At 44.2% G+C, this 21,629-nt stretch overlaps 1 protein-coding gene across 13 annotated transcripts in view; it reads right to left on the bottom strand.

Moving 5' to 3' along the window:
* Ptprt (protein tyrosine phosphatase receptor type T) overlaps positions 1 to 21,629 on the bottom strand; it is a 1,144,051-nt gene that overhangs the window by 829,073 nt on the left and 293,349 nt on the right. For all 13 annotated transcript variants that reach the window (XM_036185148.1, XM_036185155.1, XM_036185146.1 and 10 more), the window contains exon 2: positions 4,815 to 4,940. In XM_036185148.1, the coding sequence (XP_036041041.1) occupies positions 4,815 to 4,940 (126 nt within the window). The remainder of the gene's footprint in view (positions 1 to 4,814; positions 4,941 to 21,629) is intronic.

Genomic DNA, 21,629 nt, shown 5'->3' with positions numbered 1-21,629 from the left:
GAGAGCCAAGAGCCATTGTGAAAGCTGTATCTACCCCGACAGGTGACTGGTGGGTAGAAGTGGGCCTGTTGCTGGGTGTCCCATGCTCTTCCTGGATTATCCCCAGCTCCCGTCCTTTCTAACATTCCATTCAGGCAACTACTAAGCTTTGTATTTCTCTGTTCTCCCTGGATGTGTGTGGTCTAGAGAGAAGCTACTTAAAGTCAAGGCTGTAGAGAGTTGACCATGGGCTATAGAAAGGCTGGGACAAGAAGGCTGCATTTGGGAGGAGTTAAGCAGGGGAGGGAGGAAGTTTCCCATTCTGGAAGGGTTCAGAGAAGAACTTGCTGGGCCACCCTTTTGCAGAAGTACTTAAGAAGGGACAGGCCAAAGACAGGATGTTGAGTGGGTACCAGAGCCAGCTAGACCCAGAAAAGGGCTCCAAACCTCAGAAAGAAGCAGGATTGTGAAAGGTGACTTAGTTAGGATTTCTATTGCTGTGAAGAGACACCATGACCACAGTAATTCTTATAAAGAAAAGCATTTGATCAATTAAGGCTATCTTACAATTTCAGAGGCTTAGTCCATTGTCATTGTGGAGGGAAACATGGTGGCATGCAGGCAGATGTGGTGCTGGAGAAGGAGCTGAGAGTTCTGCATCTTGATCCACAGGCAGAAGGAGACTGTTTGCCACACTGTGTGTACTTTGAGCATTTGAGACCTCAAAGTCTTCCCCCACAGTGACACACTTCCTACAACAAGCTCACACCTACTCCCAACAAGACCACACCTCCTAATAGTGCCACTTTCTATCAACAAGCATTCAAACATATGAGTCTATGGAAGCCATACATATTCAAACCACCACAAAAGGATTAAGGGGATGTAGCAGAAGACTTCCTGAGGAAATCATAATGACCAGCATAAGTCTCAAGACAGTCACAGAACAAATGACTAAAATTTAAGATCTCAACTCCCTGTGGGATCAGAATCAAAGTCAAGATGATATAAAGATGAGAAATACAGAATTTCTTGTAAACATGGAAGCGTAACCTGAGAATCAGCCCCACTTCATTCTTGACAACTAAATAATGTCCTGTAAACATGACTAGGAACCACCCAGACCTTACCACCTCATACTCTAACCTTTCAAAATGATACCTATGGGCATGTAGATGTAGCTCCATGAGTAAACCACTTTCCATGTAAGCATGAGGTCTTGAGATGGAGCTCTAGAACCCACATAAAGAAGCTGAGTGTATTAGTATGCATGTGAAATCTCGGCACTGGGTGGAAAAAGGGAGATGCCTGAGGCTTGCTGGCCAGGTAAAGAAAAGAGATCCTCTCTAAAAACAAACCAAAGTGGAGAGCAACTGAGGAAGATACTCAAGGCTAACCTTCAGATGCACACCCAGGCATATGTACACATTCCATACCAATGTACTAGCACACTTGCATGTACATGTGTGCGCATACACATACACACAGCACCCAGCACCTGCATTGTTATGTCTCTCCCTGAAGGATGCCCTCTGGATGAACCTCAGGACCACTGTATGGAAACCTTCAGTCCACACCAAGGGTAAGTGTCTGGGGCAGCTACCAGTTAGATAAGACAGAGACCTAGAGAGGGTTTGTGGGTGTTGCACCCCTAATTCTACTTCTCTGTGATAGAACCATAGCCATGAGGCATGGAAAATGGGTCTGAAGCCTGGAATGCTGGCCCAAGGACTTCACCATGGAGAAGACAAGGAAGAGTGTGATGGGGAACAGTACTGGATTCAGGGAGCTGAACTACAGGCTTTCTCAGGTAGCCGTGCATCCTGGGAAGTGAGAAGCTTCTCTGGCCTTGTCTGACTCATGCCAGATCAGCTGCTAGATGTCTCTCCCTTGTGAAGTAGCATTGGGTATCAGTGGGCTTAAGGGAGGTACACGATCTCAGGTGTTCTTACTTTCATATTTCCAGAAAGTTCGAGGACCAGAAAATAGTCTAGAAGCAGCTAACACTGCCTGAGGCCTGCCTAGGCTGATGATTCACACACACCTAGCCATCTCCAGGGAGCTCTCACAAGGATTTTCCAGTAAGATGTAAGAAAACTGAGTCAGGAACATCCAGGTGCCAATATTGCTCAGCTCTGGCACAAGACTGGAATAAGTTAGTCTGTCATTTGTATTGTGGTTTGGATCTCAAATATCTCTAGAAGGCCTGTGTGTGAAGGCTTGGTTCCCACTGCAACATTCAGAAGTGAGAATTTGGTGAAGTAACTGAATCATGAGGGTTCTAACCAATGGATTCATTTATTGATAGATTAACAATTGAATGGACTACTAGAAAATAGGGGGCACTGAGGAAACTGAGCCAAGCTAGGGGATAAACATCACTGAAGACATGACTTCCTCTCTCTGTCCCTTGCTTCCTGGACTCCATGTGGGAAGGGATCCTCTGTCTCACACCCTCGCTGCACTGGCATGGTGTTCTGCTGGACCTGCCTCAGGTCCAAAGCCATGGCTCCACCTCACCTTGGTCTGAACCCTAATAAGTGTTTCTTCCTTTGTTTCTCTTAGATGTTTTCTTACAACTGTTGCAATGCTAACATTGGGTCTATAACAAGTGCTTTGAAAGCAAAGAACTGGAGGTTACAATTAGATACCTCCTTCAGCTCTGCCATGAGGAAAGATTTCTATGGGAAGTTGCATGAGCTGAGACTTGAAGAAAATGATAAAGGTTAGAGAAAGTCATTCCAGTGAGCAGAAGAAGCATGTTCAAAGGTCCTTTGCCAGAAAAGAATAATGACATGTCCAATCATCAGAACAGTTAGGGTATCTGGAGCACTGAGAGGTAAGGAATGGTATTTGAAAAAGACACTAGATGGCCCAGGACTGGATAGGTCTCAGAGTGTGTGAATCATGGTCTTCTTAAAGGCCAAGCCACTAAAGAGATTAAGCTCCAAAATGACATGATCCAATTCACCCAGGCCAAGTATGACACAGAGCTTGTCGCACAGAGGGGATCAATAAACAGTGAGGAACATCTGAATAAACAGACTCAAGCTAGATTTCAGAAGAGATGAAAGCTACTGGACTACAGAACATGAGTAAGATTTCAACTGCTGTCTGTGGGAACAGTTTCTCTCCTAATCCAAATTCACTTCCATGCCTCTCAGCCTGAACAGCACATGGAGCTGCTGAGATCCACAGGCGCCTCCTGACAGACTCATTCCAGCGATCACTATCAAATGCCTCTATTAGGAATGCTCAGAAGATTGTATTAGCATGATCCAATATTTACAAAATGACACTCTGCTATAATAAGGGGCTGAGAAAATTAAGATTAGAAATAATGATCATGCCTTAGGGAGGAGAAGTGGGAGGGGAGGAGGAGGCAGCAATAGTACCAGGTTGCTGCCCAGAACCTTGTTTTTTTATCTGTAAAATGGGAAGGGAATGTGATCAGGATAAACATGTGATCAGGAAGCAGAGTGCCATGGGCCTTTAAATTGTCGTCCATGCCTTTATTACTAACCTCTTCAGTAAGTAACCCCATCCACGAACCCTTCCTGCACATTGTACCATGGATGCTCTGTATGTCACACTACATCCCACAGGTGCTGAAGATGAAGCTGTGAACAAGGCTGCTTTGGTCCCAAATCACATGGATCTCTCATGTGATGATAAGGAACCTTAGCCACAATGTGTGTGGGGGAGAAATGTGCTACATATAGAGGGGTCTTTACCAAGAGCCACCCCAGACTGAATGGGAGAGTAGTGACAGCAGGGCATAGGAGAAGGAAGCGTTCCCTGGGACTGCTGTGTGTGAGTTCCTCAGGCAGGGGAGCCAGAATTTTCTGGCAACTGATAAGAGCCAATATGAAGCAAGCACAGGGGAAGGAGAAGTGGTGAAGGTGGAGATAATCTGTCAGGGTCTTGAGGGGACAGTGGGCCTCTGTCTTCTCAGAGCAGCAGGTGACCTCAAAGTCCTCAAGACAGAAACTGGAGAGGGAGAAAGGGGCGAAGGGGAACAGACAGTCCTATATTCCAGTAGAATCTCTTTGGCTTCTGTGTGGAGTGAACTCAAAAGAATAACTCAAAGAACCAGAACAAAGGTCCCCAGGTTCCCAGAAGAAAGGTAGTCTGCAGCAGAAAATGAGAGTCTGGTCAAAGGAACCAGGCAAACCTACAATAGCCAGAGCTGGGGAGACATTAGGATGAAGAGGCTACCATACAGGAACAGGGGAGACAAGGATAGCTGCTGGCTTCTGAATCATTCCAGAGAGTGAGTAGTCACAGAAGGGGAAAGTGTGAATGAAGAGTATACCTTCTCCAAATACATCCCCTAAAACCCAGCAGGTTCATCTCTCACAGGTCTGCCTCATGTAGGCATCCATTGAGAATTTACATTGGGTAAATAAACTTGGGATTCTGAATGTTAGGACACTCACCAAAGTAGTAATAACTTAACAATGGAAATTCCAAGATGTATGTGTACAACCCATGCTTATGTGTCATAGAGAAAAGGAGTAAATTCATCTTTCTAAAATGTCATTACCATCAGACCCCACATCAAACCTCAGTGATACCCTCTGCATAGACAGAACTTTAAAATCTCCAAGTAAAAATAACCCCAAAGGTGTCTGGATCCTGATGACATATGACTATCACTCCATTCTAAAGAACTCAGTTAGCCTTGTCTAAAAACGCCTAAAGATGGGCAACTCATTACCTATATATTAACCTACTATTCTCTCACTTCAGTCCATAAAAAGGTCCTCCCTGTTGTGAGCCACTGCAAAAGCCAGCCACCTCCATGTCAGCCCCAAACATGATGGGTCACATACCTGTGGGCACAGCTGGGTCCAGCATTGGCTTCTCCCATGTGTTAATCTGCTCCCAGGTAAACCCATTGGTCCCCAGAGCCACACTATATCCACAGTTGCTGTAGTGCTCATCAAAAGAACAGCCACCTATAGACAAAAGAGAGATGGGTAAGTATAGCCCATGCATGAACCTTAGTTAATTATCCCTTCCCCATCAGCTCTTCATTTATAGGTTTGAATTTTAAACTCTGGAGAGGTGTTGGGGAAAAAAAATCAAAGAGAAGGAGCAGGAGGTGGGGGAAAAGAGGAGAAGAGGAGAAGAAGGAGGAGAAAGAAGAAGGAGGAAGAGAAGGAGAAGAAGAAAGGAAAAAAAACAAAAACAGGCAAACTAGATTTTTATGTTTGCTTTGGTGCTCCCAGGAAAGGTTCTAGCACCTGAGAGCCCTGCCCCTACTCCAGCATTTAAGAAAGTTAATAAGGCTAGTTACATTGATTTTAATCTGACTTCCTGAGAAAGTAAACAATAATGTCTCATTCTGAGTAGGAAAAGTGAATGCCATGGCATCTCTGTAGTGGCTTCCTGCTACAGGCAAGGGATGCTGGGATGCTGCAGAATAAACAGGAGCTTCAGAATCCAGCAGGACTACTTGACACCTCAGCTTTGCAAAACTGTGATTTTTGGCCACCAGGTTCATCCCTGGGGGCTCTCAGTTTCCCCACCTTTGGAAGGGAATAGCCACCTTATAATATGTCCTTAAATGGATTGACTATGAAAAATGAACCCAGAATATACTCTGGACACACACACACCTTCTCCCCTGTAAAAGTAGACTGAAAATCCATGCTTCATGGTGTTTAAAGAAGCTAGTGAGGAATTAGACAACCATGCATTTGGAAGATGAGAAAGTCAACAGTGAGTGCTTCTAGAGTCTCCTCTAAAGTTCAAGCCATCCATCACCTGACATTATGCTGTGTCTGTTTCATATTGGCAAGGATAAACTTAGCATATATTTGGGCTTTCAGTCCATTCAAGGTGACTTTGAAAGAGATAAAAGATTAGAATGGAGGCTCCAACTAGGAGATCTGCTGTGACCAGAAACGGGAGCCCACTATTCTGAAGGAGAGAGTTCACAGGGCGCTGGAGAAGAGGAGGATTTTCTCAGGTGGAAGGTTGGAGGAAGGATATCCCAAAGGGAGCACAGCCTGATCCACAAAAGGAGCTGGTGCCTGCTAACCTGAGCCTGCAGTGGTCTCCTGGCTGGTCATCCACACATACCCACTCACATTCTAGTACATCTCTTCCTGTGTTGTCTCACTGGTGTTCAGGACTGCTCTTCTCTAAACACCTACATGTCCCCATCACAAGTTGAGCCATATCCACTACAGTGCCTGTGTCCTCTTCCAACTCCTATGTTGAAACTCACCCCCAAGGAAGTGGTATTACAAGGAGGGATTTTGAGGAGATTTAAGTTATGAGCTTAGGTTATGAGGGTTTGGCTGCCATATAGGGGCTTTGTGTCTGGATAAAGGAGGCACGAGGGAGCATGCTCACCTCTTCTGCCAAGTGAGGAACTGTCAAAGAGGGAAGGTCAAGAGGATAATAGAATACATATGACATGAAAGCAAAAGATGCTCTATTGTGAGAAAGGATGACAGGAGAGGAACGGGGAATGGAGAAAGGGAAGGGGAAGAGATCAATGAGCACAAAGCACACGTAAAAAATGTCCTAATCAAATCTATGATTTTGTGTGATAATTAAACAATACTAATAAAATGTAAATAAAATGAGGAGGAGGCAAGAGGGAGAAGAAGCTGTCACCAGACCCTGGGTCAGCTGCTGTCTTGATTGCAGACTTCCAAACCTCCAGAATGGTGAGCAAATTTTCTTCCTATTTTTCATAAATCATTCAGCTTAAGGTATTTTGTTATAGTCACTTGAGCAGGTTTTGACAGTACCCACTGAATGCTGGGCTAAGCAATGGAGGGCTGAACCCATTCGGGGGGTGCAGGGGCTGAGGAGTGCATTGCAACAAATAAAAAAAGAGTTACACAAGCTAACATCCAAGAGGGCCAAGAAGCACAACAAAAACTGAAGTCTGTGGTAAGATCAGTGGAAAATGTCTTTAGTAAAAAGAGCGTGGGAAATGACTAATGTACTGGTGGAGAGAAAACGATTTGCTTTCGTGTAGTGACTCTCTAATTCAGCCCTGTCTCATGTGACAGAACAGATAGCATGCTGGCACGGCCACACGGTGTTCTCCAGAGAGATGTATGAAGCTTAGTAAGGCAGACCAACAACAAACAAGCAAGTTAAAGAATAATTACAAATATAAACATGCACTACAGAGGCCGCAGTCGGGAGTGGGTGAGAGAATCACTAAGTTGGAGTGATACAAGATTTCTAACCATGAACTGGAAGCAGACCTGCACTACAATGACCCTCCACCATGCCAACCTCTCAGAGATGGGCGCTACATACAGAAAGTATCTCTGCCATGCAGTCCTTGTCAGTTTCTCTTATGCTACAAGGGCCTTCATGGCTGAGGCTGCAAGAGGTAGTAATCAAAGAAGGAAGGAGTGACAGCAGAAGGCTCATTCAAGAAGAGCTTACTTAGAGCAACCAAAGGCAGTACCGTATTCTAGCTTGAGTTACTGTTTTCTTAAAATATCTAGACTCTGCTTTCTGCCAGAATTTGTCATGGCTTATACGTCTCATCACAAAACAGTTCTAGATACAGGCTCCTTTGTCACACTATTGCAGACACACACACACACACACACACACACACACACACACACACACACACACATACCTGCATCTCAGCCAGGCACACAGTAAGGACTTTTCCAGGTGCCCAGCTTCTGAGCAGAGAAAATAGGACCAGCGGAATTTAAGTTCCCATTTGCACTCCATGTGAAACCTAGAGTGCAGAGCATGTTGAGGAGATGCTGTCTAACTGGTCACCATCCCACTGCATCAGCCCAGTATACTCAGAAGCAGGATGTGCAGCATGGTGACAGTGAGGACCAGGAAAAGGAATAGCAAAGCAGGATAAGTACAAGGAGGGAGTTGGAGAACCACGCTTTAATTTCACACATGTTCATCTGCCTAAATGTGGCTATGCGCCCTAACTCTGAGCTCCTGACTCCCTCTGTCAACGGGGAAAGTTTCCCAGGTACCAGACACTGCGTTCTCATAATAAACACCAAACTGTCTGAAGAAAATGACAGCCAGTTTGTGAACACAGATCAGACAAGAGCCTCTGTAGGAACATCCGTGACAAACCTCATATCCCGTAATGAAACGCCATCCCTATCTGAAACTACATCCGCACAAGAAGTGCATGGTGAGTCTCATGAGAATGCTTCTCATAATCTTTTTCAATATAAATTGATAGCATCACCCAAACACATGCATCAGGAGAAAAAAACCACTGTGCCCAGTGTCAACCGACATAGATACCTCCTCCCTGCTCATGTGGCTTGATGCAGAGTTCCAAATGACTAAAAAGAAAAATATACTTAAGGGTGATTTCCTAAGCAATTGTTACCATATTCTCTTCCTCTCAGACAAGAAATAAAGAATCAGATGGTTATGAGCTTGAGACTGGGCACTCTAACAGCAGGTGACATAACCTGCTAGAGACAACTTCCTAACCATTCCCATTTAGTTTCTGGTATACAGGAACAAGATAGCCACAGGGAGCCTTCTTGTCATAACATCTAAGTATTCTAGAGGATCAGAAGTAACCAGGAACCCCCAGGGGCCAAAGAGATGCAGAAATGGCAATAAGCCTTGTTGCCATGGACACATTAGGAGTCACCAAGAAAGGAAAAGAGAAGAAATTCAAGCTCCCCCAAACCCAGTGCAGGAATCATTCATCTAACCCTCATGTCCTTAAGACGTCTTGTAGGTGATGTTGATCATCCAAAATTTACATCTATCTATCTTCCCTAGAGACCATAACACAAAAGGCCTAGCCATCTCTGTAGGCATTTGTGGCAGGCCACTTAAAGAAGATATACGGTTGGAAAGAATCCCCAAAGAAACTCATTTGGACACTGACCTCATTCAGACCCAAGGAGCATTCAGTGTCAGGTAACTGATGTCAAACCAAGCACAGTCATTTGGGAAGGAAATAACACCTTTGCCTCTACCTCTGCCCAAAGATCTAGTTCAGGCTGCTACCATCAAGCCTGATGGAGACTCAGAGAAACACAGGAGGACAGGGAATGGCAGCCACCACCCAAGGACTCTCCTCTTGAACGGATGAGCTATTTCATTGGGCAGGTTGAGGTCAAAATGTGGCAAAAGCCCCAGATGCTCTGAGGGAAGTCAAACATAAAGTCAACAGAGAAATGGAAGACTGTAGCAAGGAAATTGGATTTTGAAAATCCATTTGGATTTGGTAATGTATAGCATATCAGCATCTGTAAGGGAGTAAAAATAGTGCAGGGTACATACTTTAGAGACATTAAAGCATAAATAAGGTTTATAGTGCCAATCAGAATTTTTTTTTTTAACATGAGCTCTTCTTTTGAAAATGAGAGAGGAATAGAATTCAATAAAAATATAAATGTGCCTGCCTCTGCATTTCTCAGATAGGATCCTATGTATCCCAGTGCAGAATTAAGTTCAGAAGAGGGACGAAAGATTTGTTACCTTCTGCTGTGTGCCAGGCACTGTATGTGAGCTGTGTTGATGTATATGTAAATCAGTTTGCATATGGAAGCAGAAAACCCCAACACCCTTCTCAAAGACAGGGCTCAGCAAACTTTTTTACAAAGGACCAAATAGTAAATCTCTTTAGCTTTGTGGCTACACGGTCTTTGTCACAACTGCTAAGCCCTGCCTTTGTAATACAAAAGCAACCATGGCCAATATGGAAACAAGCAGATGTGGCTGCGTTCTCTTAAAACTTAATATATAATAATGGAGATGGGCACATTTTGCCCAGAGATTGTCACCTGTCAGTTCTTGTTCTAGGAAAAGGGCTTTGTTCATTCCCCTTCTACATAGAACCTCATTGCAGACCTCCCAAGGGACTTACCCAGCTGGAGAAAAAGCATGACATCACAGTTAGCAATAACAACAGTGACACCTTTTTTATTAGCAGCCATTTATGATCAGCCATTACCTACACTATCTTCACCCTGCTGCTGTGCCTATCCCATCTTTCAGAAGCAGCATCATGGACCCCCTAGAAACAGCTCAAACATGTGAAGAAGAGGAAGCGGGGCACCAGCCCTGCATTGTGGAACCGAAGCTTCCCAATGCTCCAGCACAGCCTCTTTTAGAATACTCCATATTCAGACTCCGAGTCTCACCCTGCTTCTTCTAGAATAGAAAGTGGTGCCTTTAATATCCAGCCGTGAAGCTAAGTGGAGATAGGAAACTAGGTCAAACATAAAAAAAGAAAATTATTTTTAAAAAGGTAGAGATTTGCCTTTGGTTTTGCTCTACATGATCAGTACTACTGGTGGAGAAACTTGCAGTGTTGACAAACATGACCAGAAACTGAGGCGATCTGGCATGGGGCTAGCAAAGAAACACTTCTTACCCTCGCCTGTGTAATAGAACAGAACATACTAGGGCCCCACAGAGCACCATGCCCATGGAGCTCAGATGACACCTCTCTTGGCATAGGATGCGAGACATTTGAGGTCACAGGATGGTGTCATCCCAGTTCCAGGTTCCAAAGATCTAAGAGAACATAAGCAAGCCACAGGAGTCTCCACCGAAGTTAAGCCACAGCATGGGCTTGACTTTATGCAATGAGTAGTTGAATACATTAAAGTGGACCTTATTCATGGCGAAGTGTCAGGCTGGAGCCCTCACAGGGACATGCAGGTAGGGGTCACAGGACACTCAGTGAACCTTTCACTGGGAGAAGAGCTTGGGGCTCAGTGTGCAGGCTGGGCCTTTTAAGAGTATTTATCCCAATTCTTCAAAGGTAGAGACTTGAAACTGAGTCAGAAGGGGAGTCAAATAGTGAGCTAAAGAGAAACCATCAGGCCACCTTGGAAGAGAGAAGGTGAGAACAGGACAAGCAGACAGATGAGACTAGAAGCAGCAGCAGAGAAATTAGAATTGTAGCAACAGGTGCTGGGAGATTCGCCTGCTACAGGCTCAGCCATGATGGGCAACGCTCTAGGACCAGGGAAAGGTGATGTAAAGGTGAAAGGACAGAGGAAGGACGCTATGGAGCAGATGCCAATCTGAGGGATGATAACATAGACAGCATCTGTGCCAAGCACGGTGCTGCTCACCTACAATAGTCATTTCATTATCACAACCACTGCATGAGCCAGACGTGCTCACTGATGGCCATGACAGGCATGAAGAAAGTAACTCATAGAATGCTCCAAAAATGTTGCCCAGGATCACACACATCTCAAGTGGCAAAGCTTGACTTTGACCCCAGACTATCTCAGTCTACACACACACTTAGTCATTAGACTAGGACACCACAGCAATTAACATTCCTTTTAAATAGAACTGGTTGAGGTAGCTACACCACTCTTCCTCAGTCCTGAGCCAGTCTTCAAGTCTACCCCTAAACAACTCACTGCTGCAAGCCTACACTGTGCTAGTCCTCAATTGTAAAGATCAAGGCACAGGAGTAGGCTCTGTACTTTCAGCTTGACATGGAGACCATGATGTAGAGGGTAGGATAAGGGATGGAGTTGGGAGCTCAGAATCAAGCAGGAAGGTTCCTTGCTGGAAGATAGTATGAGCTTCATGTATCACTAACAGTTTTGTAGATAGCTAACACTAAACACTGAAGGAGCTATATAGACTCCAGATATAGCAAGAATACATGGGTACTGAGAAAGAGACACATGATCAAATTAGTTCTTATTTTTAAGATTTGTTTTTATTTTATATATAAATGTGGGTGACTGCATATATGTTTGTACATGTGCCTGGGTCCTGCAGAGGCCAAAAGCAGGCATTGGGTTCCCTGGAACTGGACTTATAGGTAGGTGAGCAAGTAGGTGTGAGCCACCATGCAAGTCCTTTGCAAAAGCAGAAAGTGCTCTTAATTAATGAGGCATTTATCCAGTTTTTATTACTTTTTAACCGGAAGGGGGTGTCAAACTTTTTCCATGAAGGATCAAGGAGTAAATATTTATCAGCTTTGTGGGTTGAATTAGTCCACTCACGCTGCCATAACAAAATGCCATAAACTAAGTTATACAAAACACACATTTGTTTCTTCCCAGCTCTGGAGACTAAAGTTCCACACAAGGGTCTGACTGGGTGAGTTTTGGGGATCACTTCCTTCCTGGCCTATGGATGATCACCTCAAAGATCCTACATGGACTTTCCTTGGTATGCTTACACAAAGACAGCTTGACTTCTAGGATCTCTTCCCTGCCTAGGGAGCACTGACCCTACCCATCCCAGTGACCTCATCTAACCTTTTCACAGGCTCTGTATTCAAACATAATCATGTTGGAAGTAGGATTTTAGCATATGGATTTCAACACAAGACTCTAAGGAAGACAAAACACAGTCTACAACAGTAAATTCATTTCCCATTGCTTTGTAATAAATTACCACAAATGCATCAACCTAAAACTCCTATTTGATATCTGCAGCATTTATAAGACACAAGCCCAAATATTGGCAAAACTGTTTCTCTTCTCCCAGGGTAGAAAGGAGGTGCCCTCAGAACTATATTCTTTTTGGACCTTAGGATTCTCTCTAGAACTCACATGGCTTTTGGTGGGATCGAGATCCTTAGGTTGCAGGACTGAGGTCCTATCATTCTTGATAGCTATACCAGCAGCCACTCTCAGCCCATGGGTTCTACCCATAGTTCCTGGGCATACGGACCCAGCATGAGCCTTCTGTTTCAATCTCTTCCTTAAAGAATGGTTTCATTCTTCTGAATAGCTCATCTGATGTGGCAGGTTCATCCAAGAGTATCACTCGGTCTTAACTGTGGTCAAGTGATTTGGGACCTTAGCTACATTTTCTCACCTTTGTCACTAACATAACCAAGGTGTATATGCACACTGCCATGTAGGGGATGGGGACTCTACAGGATGTAGATTCCTGTGCAGGTCAGGAATCTTTGGGACTACCTCATGGTTCTGCTTAGCACAATGGCCCCAAGCTCTGTTGTTAATGCTCAGCACAGCTATATTCTACAGATAGATAGATAGATAGATAGATAGATAGATAGATAGATAGATAATAAATAAATAAATAGATAGATAGATAGATAGATAGATAGATAGATAGATAGAATGACCTTGTTCTAAGAGATGGGTTCTTGTTAGATAATTCAGGCTAACCTCAAATGCACAGTCCTCCCACCTCTGCTTCCCAAGTTCTGGTGCTGGTGTGAACCACCACACCCAGTATTCACTGGACCTAAAACTGCATAAAATCCACTTGTCACAATATAACATTTCTTTATCATCCTAACCATTTAAAAATCCAAAACCCATTCTTCTTGGGCTATACAAAACCTAGGGAAGACTCAGGTTTGAGATACAGACTACAATCCTAATTCAGTGGCATGGACATTCCCAATGTTAACACAATCACTGAGTTTCATTTGCTATAGTGTCTGATGCAATGTGATATTTGACACTCAATTTCCTAGACATAGAATGATTCTTCCTTTCTCTGGGAAGTGGAGAGACATGTTCACTGTCTTCTGACGGCACACACCTGGCCCTAGGAAAAGGGACCACCTGAGTGAAAATGCTAAGGCCCCTGACTTAGAAAAGCACCCCCGGCTTAGAAAAGCTGATGCTGCCACTACCCAGATGAGAAAATGGAGGCCAGAGCAGAAGACATACAGTATCAAAAGGAGGGCACAGCTGAATTCTAATCACACCATGTCTGCCAACCAAGGCAAAATCCAAGGAAGGGTCAGCTATACATTTTGTGAGGCCAGCACAAAACTACAATACAGAATATTACGCTGTACAATTAAGAAATCAAGAGAGCAATAGCAGTGCGTTAAGCCAGCTGTTGGGGCCTGAGTAACCACAGTTTGCAGGCGCAGGAAGCAAACCTTGTTTTATGGACACACACATCTAAAGAGATTCAGCCCCCGAGTCATTGAGATTCTACCCTTGTGCCAACAGATGCTCTGAAGGCTGGGCAGGATCTAAGGAGGGCTTATTAATTGTGAGCAGCATATCGTGGGGAGTGCAGTCTTGCCCCTGGAATGAATGTAAACCAGCCTTGCATAAATTGAATTTCTTTTTTGAATATCTAATTGAATTTGCAAAAGTGTGTGCCAGGGGGGTGTTTAAATAAGTGCACAAATATGATAAGAAGGCCTTCACACCATTATATCTAATTCAGTAAGCAAAAATAATGGCAGGGCACGTTCCAATTAGTGTTTGATTTATTTGCTTTAACAAATCCAATTAGTAGAATGTTTTATAAAGTCATCCAATGTCAAATACTCATGGACTCAACAGATAGAAACAATAGTCCTAATAGAAAAAGGATGTTTTAGAGCTCGTTGGATGGTGGATTGGTTATAAATAAGATGCTGCCTCTCTGATGGTGTGGACATTCCCCAAAGGACAGGGAATATTGTCTGACCTGATCAACAGGTTCTTCCTTGTCAGGGTCTGGGCAGCAATATGGCCCCCTAGGAATGAAAGCAACAAAGATTGCCAGTCAGGAGATTTCAAGGAAGAATAACGAACTTGCTACTGAGTTCTCTGAGGCCAGGAATGTGTTTGGAAATCAAGGCAAGGCAGAGCACCATGGGAAAACCACAGGGCAACAGAGGCTGTGATGTCCTCAAATTAGAATCAATCTGCTTGTACCTTTGCTGGGCTCTGGTTTCATCCTATGAAGATGACCACTAAGATTAGTGACTCAAAAGCATACTTACCTTCATTGGAAGAAGCTACTCTTGGTCCAGGGAGACACAGCACAGGGGACTGTTAAACTGTAGACCCTAGAGCCAGCCATTAAACTCTTCTGTTTTACTAACTATATGACCTTGGCCAATGTCAACTCCATGGGCCTCCCTTTTGTCATCTGTATGCCTAAGATGCTAATTGCTTCCACCTCCTAGTACCGCTAAGAGGATTGAATAAACTTAATACCTGTGAAGACTTGGATCAGCACCTGGCACATGGTAGGTAGCAGGTGAGTACTTGATACGTTAACATTTAGTCTCTGTGTATAAATTCAAAATGGAAATATTAAATGCTTACATGTACTCAGCTTATAAAATCTTTCAAAGCAAAGCATTAGAGAAGCCACATCTAAGTTTGTCTTGTGTGTTCTGGGTGGATGGGCAGTGTCCATAGTGACAAATAACTGCACAGGCACCCCCAACACCCTCAGCACCCTCAGGCAATGCAGAGTCTCCATGGCCCAGGTTTCTTCACTTGTAACAGAGGCAATAAGCAAGCCCTCTCCTAGGACCCCTTGACTTCTGAATCCTACCAGAACATGACCGTACCTTCCTTCATAATACCCAGATGCAGTGGAAATTAGAACCTTAGATCAGCTTCTTTCTACAGACTGTCTGGCCTTTGTCTAACTCACAGTGTCATGTGGCAGCATATCTCTATGTTCTCTCATGCCCAAGCCTCCTGGGTACCAATTTGTACCTCGGCACGTAATGCTGTATGACTGGGAGAGATGATGGTAAAGGATATGGAAAATTTTCTCTGTCTCACCCTACCAATGAGAGGATGAAGCTTAGGAAAAGAAGAGTCACCTTCAGTCACAATAGACAAGGAAGGCTAAAGCTAAGGGCCAAGGAGAAAATCCAGTCAGCCAGCAAAGAAGCCCTGACCTACCAGCAATTCATTCGGCCCCCCAAACAGCATGGGTGCAGACACAGGACTCCACTGCCCTCTCAAACATAAAGACCAAAGGATCAGCTGGTCCAGCAACTAATTTTACAGGTGGGTAAACAGACAAAGGTGCAAAGGCTACAACGAAAAGGGTCCAGTGCTGGGACAGAACGCAGAAGCCCTGGCCCCTGACCAGACCTCCGCCCACTCAGCTGCCAGAAGAGCATCTTTGATCTTTTCCCACACAACAGTGATGTCTCTTTCACTTTTATTTAGAGGGAGCAGCGAAAGACAGAGAGGACCATAGGTCATGCCCCATCTCTGGGAGAAAACTTTCCATACTTCAGGGTAAGGAGAGCAAAGTTTCTGGCAGGAGTCCTCAGCATCAGAAGTCCTCAGAAGCTGAAGCCAAGATCCCGACATGCTCTGGGTCTTTGCACTTCCCATTCCGATCATACACGGAGCTTTATGAGGCTCACTCCAAATGATTCCCCATTCAAATTCAAATTCCCGGAGAAGACTTCTCAAATATTCAGACAAAAACAGCCCCTCCCCTCTCTAATTATTCTCTACCATGCCACTTTGTTTAGGCTTGATAAGGCTACTGCCTCCACACCCTAGCGACACTCTCCAGTTGTGTATCAACTCATCTGTAACTTCCAGTGAGAGGTCCGCCCATCTAAAGTAGGAAGCCCATGTTCATTTTTATTCACGAATGAATGAAGGAATGAGTGAATGAATGAATGAATGAATGAATGAATGATGAAGTTTCAGGGAAGCAAAACTCAGTAACAGACAATGATACGCAGCTTGGTTCTAACCTTGAGCTCTTACAGCCTGGCCCCATTTCCTGCACACTCTCTACTGCCTTCCTGTCATTATAGACCGTGTCACCCCAAACTGCAAACCAAAATAAGCACCGCCCCCAAGGCTGCTTCTTGTTCTTAGTCACAGCACTGAAGGGAGTAACTAGGGCACTCACTTGGGAGAGAACCTGGGAAACAGGAACTGTTGGGAACCCAGTGAGGAGCAGGAGGAGGACAGAGTCTGGCAAACTTGGCTTCTGAACTGAGAGTCCCCAGTAGGGATTACTCTCACATCATTTAAAGTGACTTCTAATTCCACCCTGGGAAAATCAGCCTTCTGTGCCTACCCCCATACATTCCTGATGAGGACTGCCTTAATCTCCTGAGAACCACCCTGATTTGCTCTTTGAGATGTAAAGCGCAGTTTTGCAAAATGAGAGCCTGAGTTTGAAAGTGGTTAAATGACTTCCCTGTGTCTATCTACCTTACAAAAGACAAGAGTCGTGATTAGAACAAATTTTGGTTCAAACTCAAGCACAAGCTCTGTCAACTCTATCAAATGTCTTTTGTGTGGTAACACAAGTGAAAGTGGGCAGCTTGGGAATTCCCACTCCTCCGTATGACCCTCTCTGGATTTAGTCAACCCACATTTGGATTTCATTCATCGATGGACTGTCTACTGGAAGCAAGGCATTATTTTAGGCATCTGTGACAAAGCTGAGACAAACAGAAATGGCCCTCTCTTTCCTATAGAGCCCACATTTTAGCTGGGAAGACCAATAGTTGAACACAAAGATAAATAGCTAGTGAGTTACGCACTTAGGCTCTTCTCATAACAGAAAGCTTTCAACATTTAATACAAATCCATAAGATGTCTACAGAAAGTGATCCTTACTAAATATTGTATTTTATGGCCCCAGCATCAAGTCAGGTATTTCTGTTTGTTGTTGTTGTTGTTGTTATTGTTGTTTTGTTTTGTTTTGACTTGATTTTTTTTTTTAAACAGGGTTTCATGTGTAACAGTCTTGGCTGTCCTGGAACTGGCTTTGCAGACCAAGTTGACCTCAAACTCACAGAGATGCACTTGCCTCTGTCTCCTGAGTGCTGGGATTAAATGTGTGGGCCACCACCACCCGGTGCCTGTGGTGGTATTGTGTTCCCTGAAATATTGTGTGTTCCCGAAATAAACTTATCTGGGATCAGAGAACAGGATGGCCACAATCTTAAACATGAGGATAGGCAGTGGTAGCACACGCCTTTAATCCCAGCACTTGGGAGGCAGAACCAGGCGGATCTCTGTGAGTTCAAGGCCACATTGGAAACAGCTAGTCATGGTGACACTCACCTTTGATCCCAAGGAGTTGAGGCAGAAAGAGAAAGATTATATAAGGCGTGAAGACCAGAAACCAGAAGCATTTGACTGGTTCAGCATTTGGCTGGTTAAGCTTTTAGGCTTTGGAGCAGCACAGTTCAGCTGAGATTCATTTGGATGAGGACTCAGAGGCTTACAGTCTGAGGAAACAAGACCAGCTGAGGAACTGGTGAGGTGAGGAAACTGTGGCTTGTTCTGTCTCTCTGATCTTCCAGCATTCACCCCAATAACTGGCCTCAGGTTTGATTTTATTAATAAGACATTTTAAGATTCATGCTACAGGTGCCAGGTGTTTTCATGGTCTTCCTGGATCATAGCAGACATCCCACGAGGCAGGAATTAATCACTGTGAAGATGAGTAAACTGAGGCCATAGCAACTTCAGAATCCTGTCCACATCCCTCTGTCTGCTGATCCTGACAGTTTTCTTTCCCCAGAGGCTGTCATCTGTCTATGTCTCAGTGTCATACATACAAAAGCCTAAGACATAGCAAGGGCCAGCTGATGGATATAAGTTCACATACTTTAATTTTATAAGTATATTAACATTTAATTTTCTAAAGTAAAGACTGAGTTCCCACACATTCATTAAGCCTGGTAATAGCATCCAGAGTTCCATAAATCACCAAACTGGTAACTAGGCAGATAAAATATTTACTGAGGTCTGAGTATTATGCTAAATATAATTGCTTGTGGAAACCCCCTCAAACAGTTCAGCTTTGGCAAGTCAGGCTGTGGTGGCCAGATGGGCTTCCTCTACCATGACCATAGATGGCTATTAAATGTCGAATAACATAATTTTAAGGACAAAGCATAAAGAGGCCTCAAATAATTTGAAGCTTAAATCACTCAAATGCCAGTAGTGGGTCAACCCACAGATTGTGGTCTCAGGGACGGTGAAGTTAACTGTTGTGACAACTATATTAGCTTGTCCTCAGTTCAGCCAGGCAGCCTGTCCATTCTCAAACATTGACACTTTGGTTCCCTGCAGAGGTAAAACTCAACAGGCAGAGGCAGATGCCAATGAAGAGGATGCACCGTCCCAGGAATTAAAGAAGTGCCCTTAGATGACCACTTCAAAATGCAAGGAGGTTGCTCGCCAAGGTGCCTAGCAGAAAGCAGACCCAGCACCCCAAAGCTGCATCATCTTGGTCTCTCAGATGCCTGAACTTCACATCCAGGACACACAAATATATTTCTCATGTCTAGAACAAGCACTTAGCAATTTTCAGCTATGTGCACATTTTTTCTTAAATCTACAAAGGCCCAAAGCAGAAGTTTGGCCCCCACCAACATGACTTCACCTCGGGCAAAAACTCTCAGAAACAGAAATGAACTTCTACCAAAGCAGCCACTTGCTAAATCACATAATAACTCATGACCTGACAGGACAAGGAGGCAGGTGGTCCTGAAGATTGAGGATCTGCCTGGGAGAAAAGAACCTTGCATTAAAGACTTGGCTTTGCCAACAGCTGGCTGCATGACCTTGGCCAAGTGCATTCTGTTGAAGATGGATCTGGCTGGAAGCTCCTGGCTGTCTCTTCTAGAACCTCACCTCAATGACCATGAAACTTCGGCAAAGAGGGGAAACTTTCAGAGGGGGTGAAAAGAAACTAGCATAGTAATGAAACAGGGAAGAAGAAGATGGGGAGAAAAAATGATAAAATTACAGAAACTAATGAATTTTGAGATGCAAATGGCAAACTTTCTCTATTAGACCCTTGTTAGAAGCTATAGGAAAACTGTTAAACCTCTGCCTAGAATTAGATTGGCAATGTCAACACCCAAGTTCAAAAACATACCACATCTAATGATTAGTAATCTAATCATGTCACTGACCTCAACAGAAGACCTGGTTTAGATTCTCTCTCTCCCTCTCCTGATGCTCCTACCTACAGTCATGAAATAGAATCTTTGGGAGGAAAATACGAATCATAAATTATGAAAATGAGTTCAAGAGAAATAGAAAAAGAAAGCATTGTTATCATTTAATGAAAAGAGCACTAGCATGGACTAGAGAGCATTACACATCCTCGTTAAGGGGCTGGGAGACAGTTTAGTCAGTGAAGTGCTCGCTGTACAAGTTTGAGGACCTGAATTCAAGCCCCAGAGTCTATGTGAAAAACTTATGTGTGGGGTGTGTTATTATAATCCTAGAGTTGGAGAAATGGAAATAGGCAGATCCCTGGAAGTTGCTGGCCAGCCTGCCAGGCTAAATTGGTGAGTTCCAGGCCAGTGAGAGACCCAGAGAGCTTGTCTCAAAAAATAAGGTGAGCAGTTAACTGAGGAATAATGCCAGAAGTTTGCCTTTGGCCTCTACACAAATAAACACACAAATTCCCACATGCCTACACATATGTTCACACACACACACACACACACACACACACACACACACACACACACACACACATATTCTATCTAGAACAAAAGGACAAAGCCACAGAGAGAGAAACTGAGGTAAAGTGAAAAGATGACAGGATTAGGTGATAAATTTGTAGGACTCTCAGAGAAAGAAAATAAAACACAAAGTACAGAACCAACAGCAGCATAAATGCCCACATTGGCAGAAATTAACAAGGAAATTGAAAGCAGCAGACAGATCACAGACATTGTCCCTCATTGTCTTGGAGCAAATAACACAATCTGAGCCCATCCAAAAAGCCTAGTACTTATACACCACAGGATCCATTCTTAAAAGAATTGCTCAGTCTGAAAATAATTAATGAACTCTGGAAGTTCCAGGAGTATCTGCCCGTTGGGATGTCAGGGCCAGGATAGAAGAGCTGGAAAGTGAGGGGGGGGGGGTCGTCTCACTGGAGCACCTTTTCTTTTTGCATCAACAACTCTCCTACTTCACTGTTGTAAGCATCTAGTAGAGCCCTCACATTGGAAGGGCAGGAGCTAAGAGCAGAATGAAAAGGGGGAAATAGTAACATGGTTTTGAAGATGAATACCAACAGCAATACCCCAAATAACAAGCAGCCGTAAGCCCCATACAACTCATGCCGAAAGGCTGACTCAGCTCTAAGGCCAATACAAGAGATGTATCTTCTGTAAGCCACCAAGTCTTTGAACACTTCCTAGAAATGGAAAGATCTGGAAGTCTGGAGAAGTTGAGCAGAGAACCCTCCCTGGTTGTCCAGGGCCCTGGCCATTACAGATATAACAGCTGTCAACTCTAGAACAGCAAACCCTTATGGTGGCATGCCCTGTTGAGGAAGCGTAGCATGTCCAATGGGTGAAGAGGAGCCTGAAGGATCTGTGCTGCCCAGCCCATGACCCAGGACCTGGGACCAGTCACTTATCCTTTCCCAGAGTGATTTTTCTCATCAGAAGATGATAATTCTTGCTTTGGATCATTTTATAAAACGTATGACACACTGAACAAACTGCCAGGCCCATCTCTGGGCTTTGGAATGTAATGTGATTGAGAGGAACCTGGAGCCTATGCTCCAGTAACTTGGGGTTCAGGGCTCTGCAACACTCTCACAGGATGGAGACAAGCATGACAGGCACCTGCCCTGGATGTGACCAGTCCATGCCATCTTTCTTGATGATGATGTGTCTCAGTGAGGGTTTCAATTACTGTGATAAAATGCCATGTACGTAATGTGAAAGGGTGCAACAGAGTACATGAGGCAGTCAAACAACATTGTGGACTTAGTTCTCTCCTCCACATATACATGTCCCAGGGATCAAACTTAAGTTTCCAGAATTGTGCAGAAAGCATCTCAATCCTTTGAGTCATCTCTCTGGTCCTCATGTCACATTCTGATGGAGGCATCCATGACCTGCCCAGTATTTATCAACCTCTGCTACACCCGTATGCAGCCTGTCTTGTGTTTCTAACTTCACACTG

This window comes from Onychomys torridus, chromosome 4 (assembly GCF_903995425.1).
Source record: "Onychomys torridus chromosome 4, mOncTor1.1, whole genome shotgun sequence".
NCBI lineage: Eukaryota > Metazoa > Chordata > Mammalia > Rodentia > Cricetidae > Onychomys > Onychomys torridus.
Note: the sequence above shows the minus strand (reverse complement) of the source record. Positions and strands in the feature narration are given on the sequence as shown.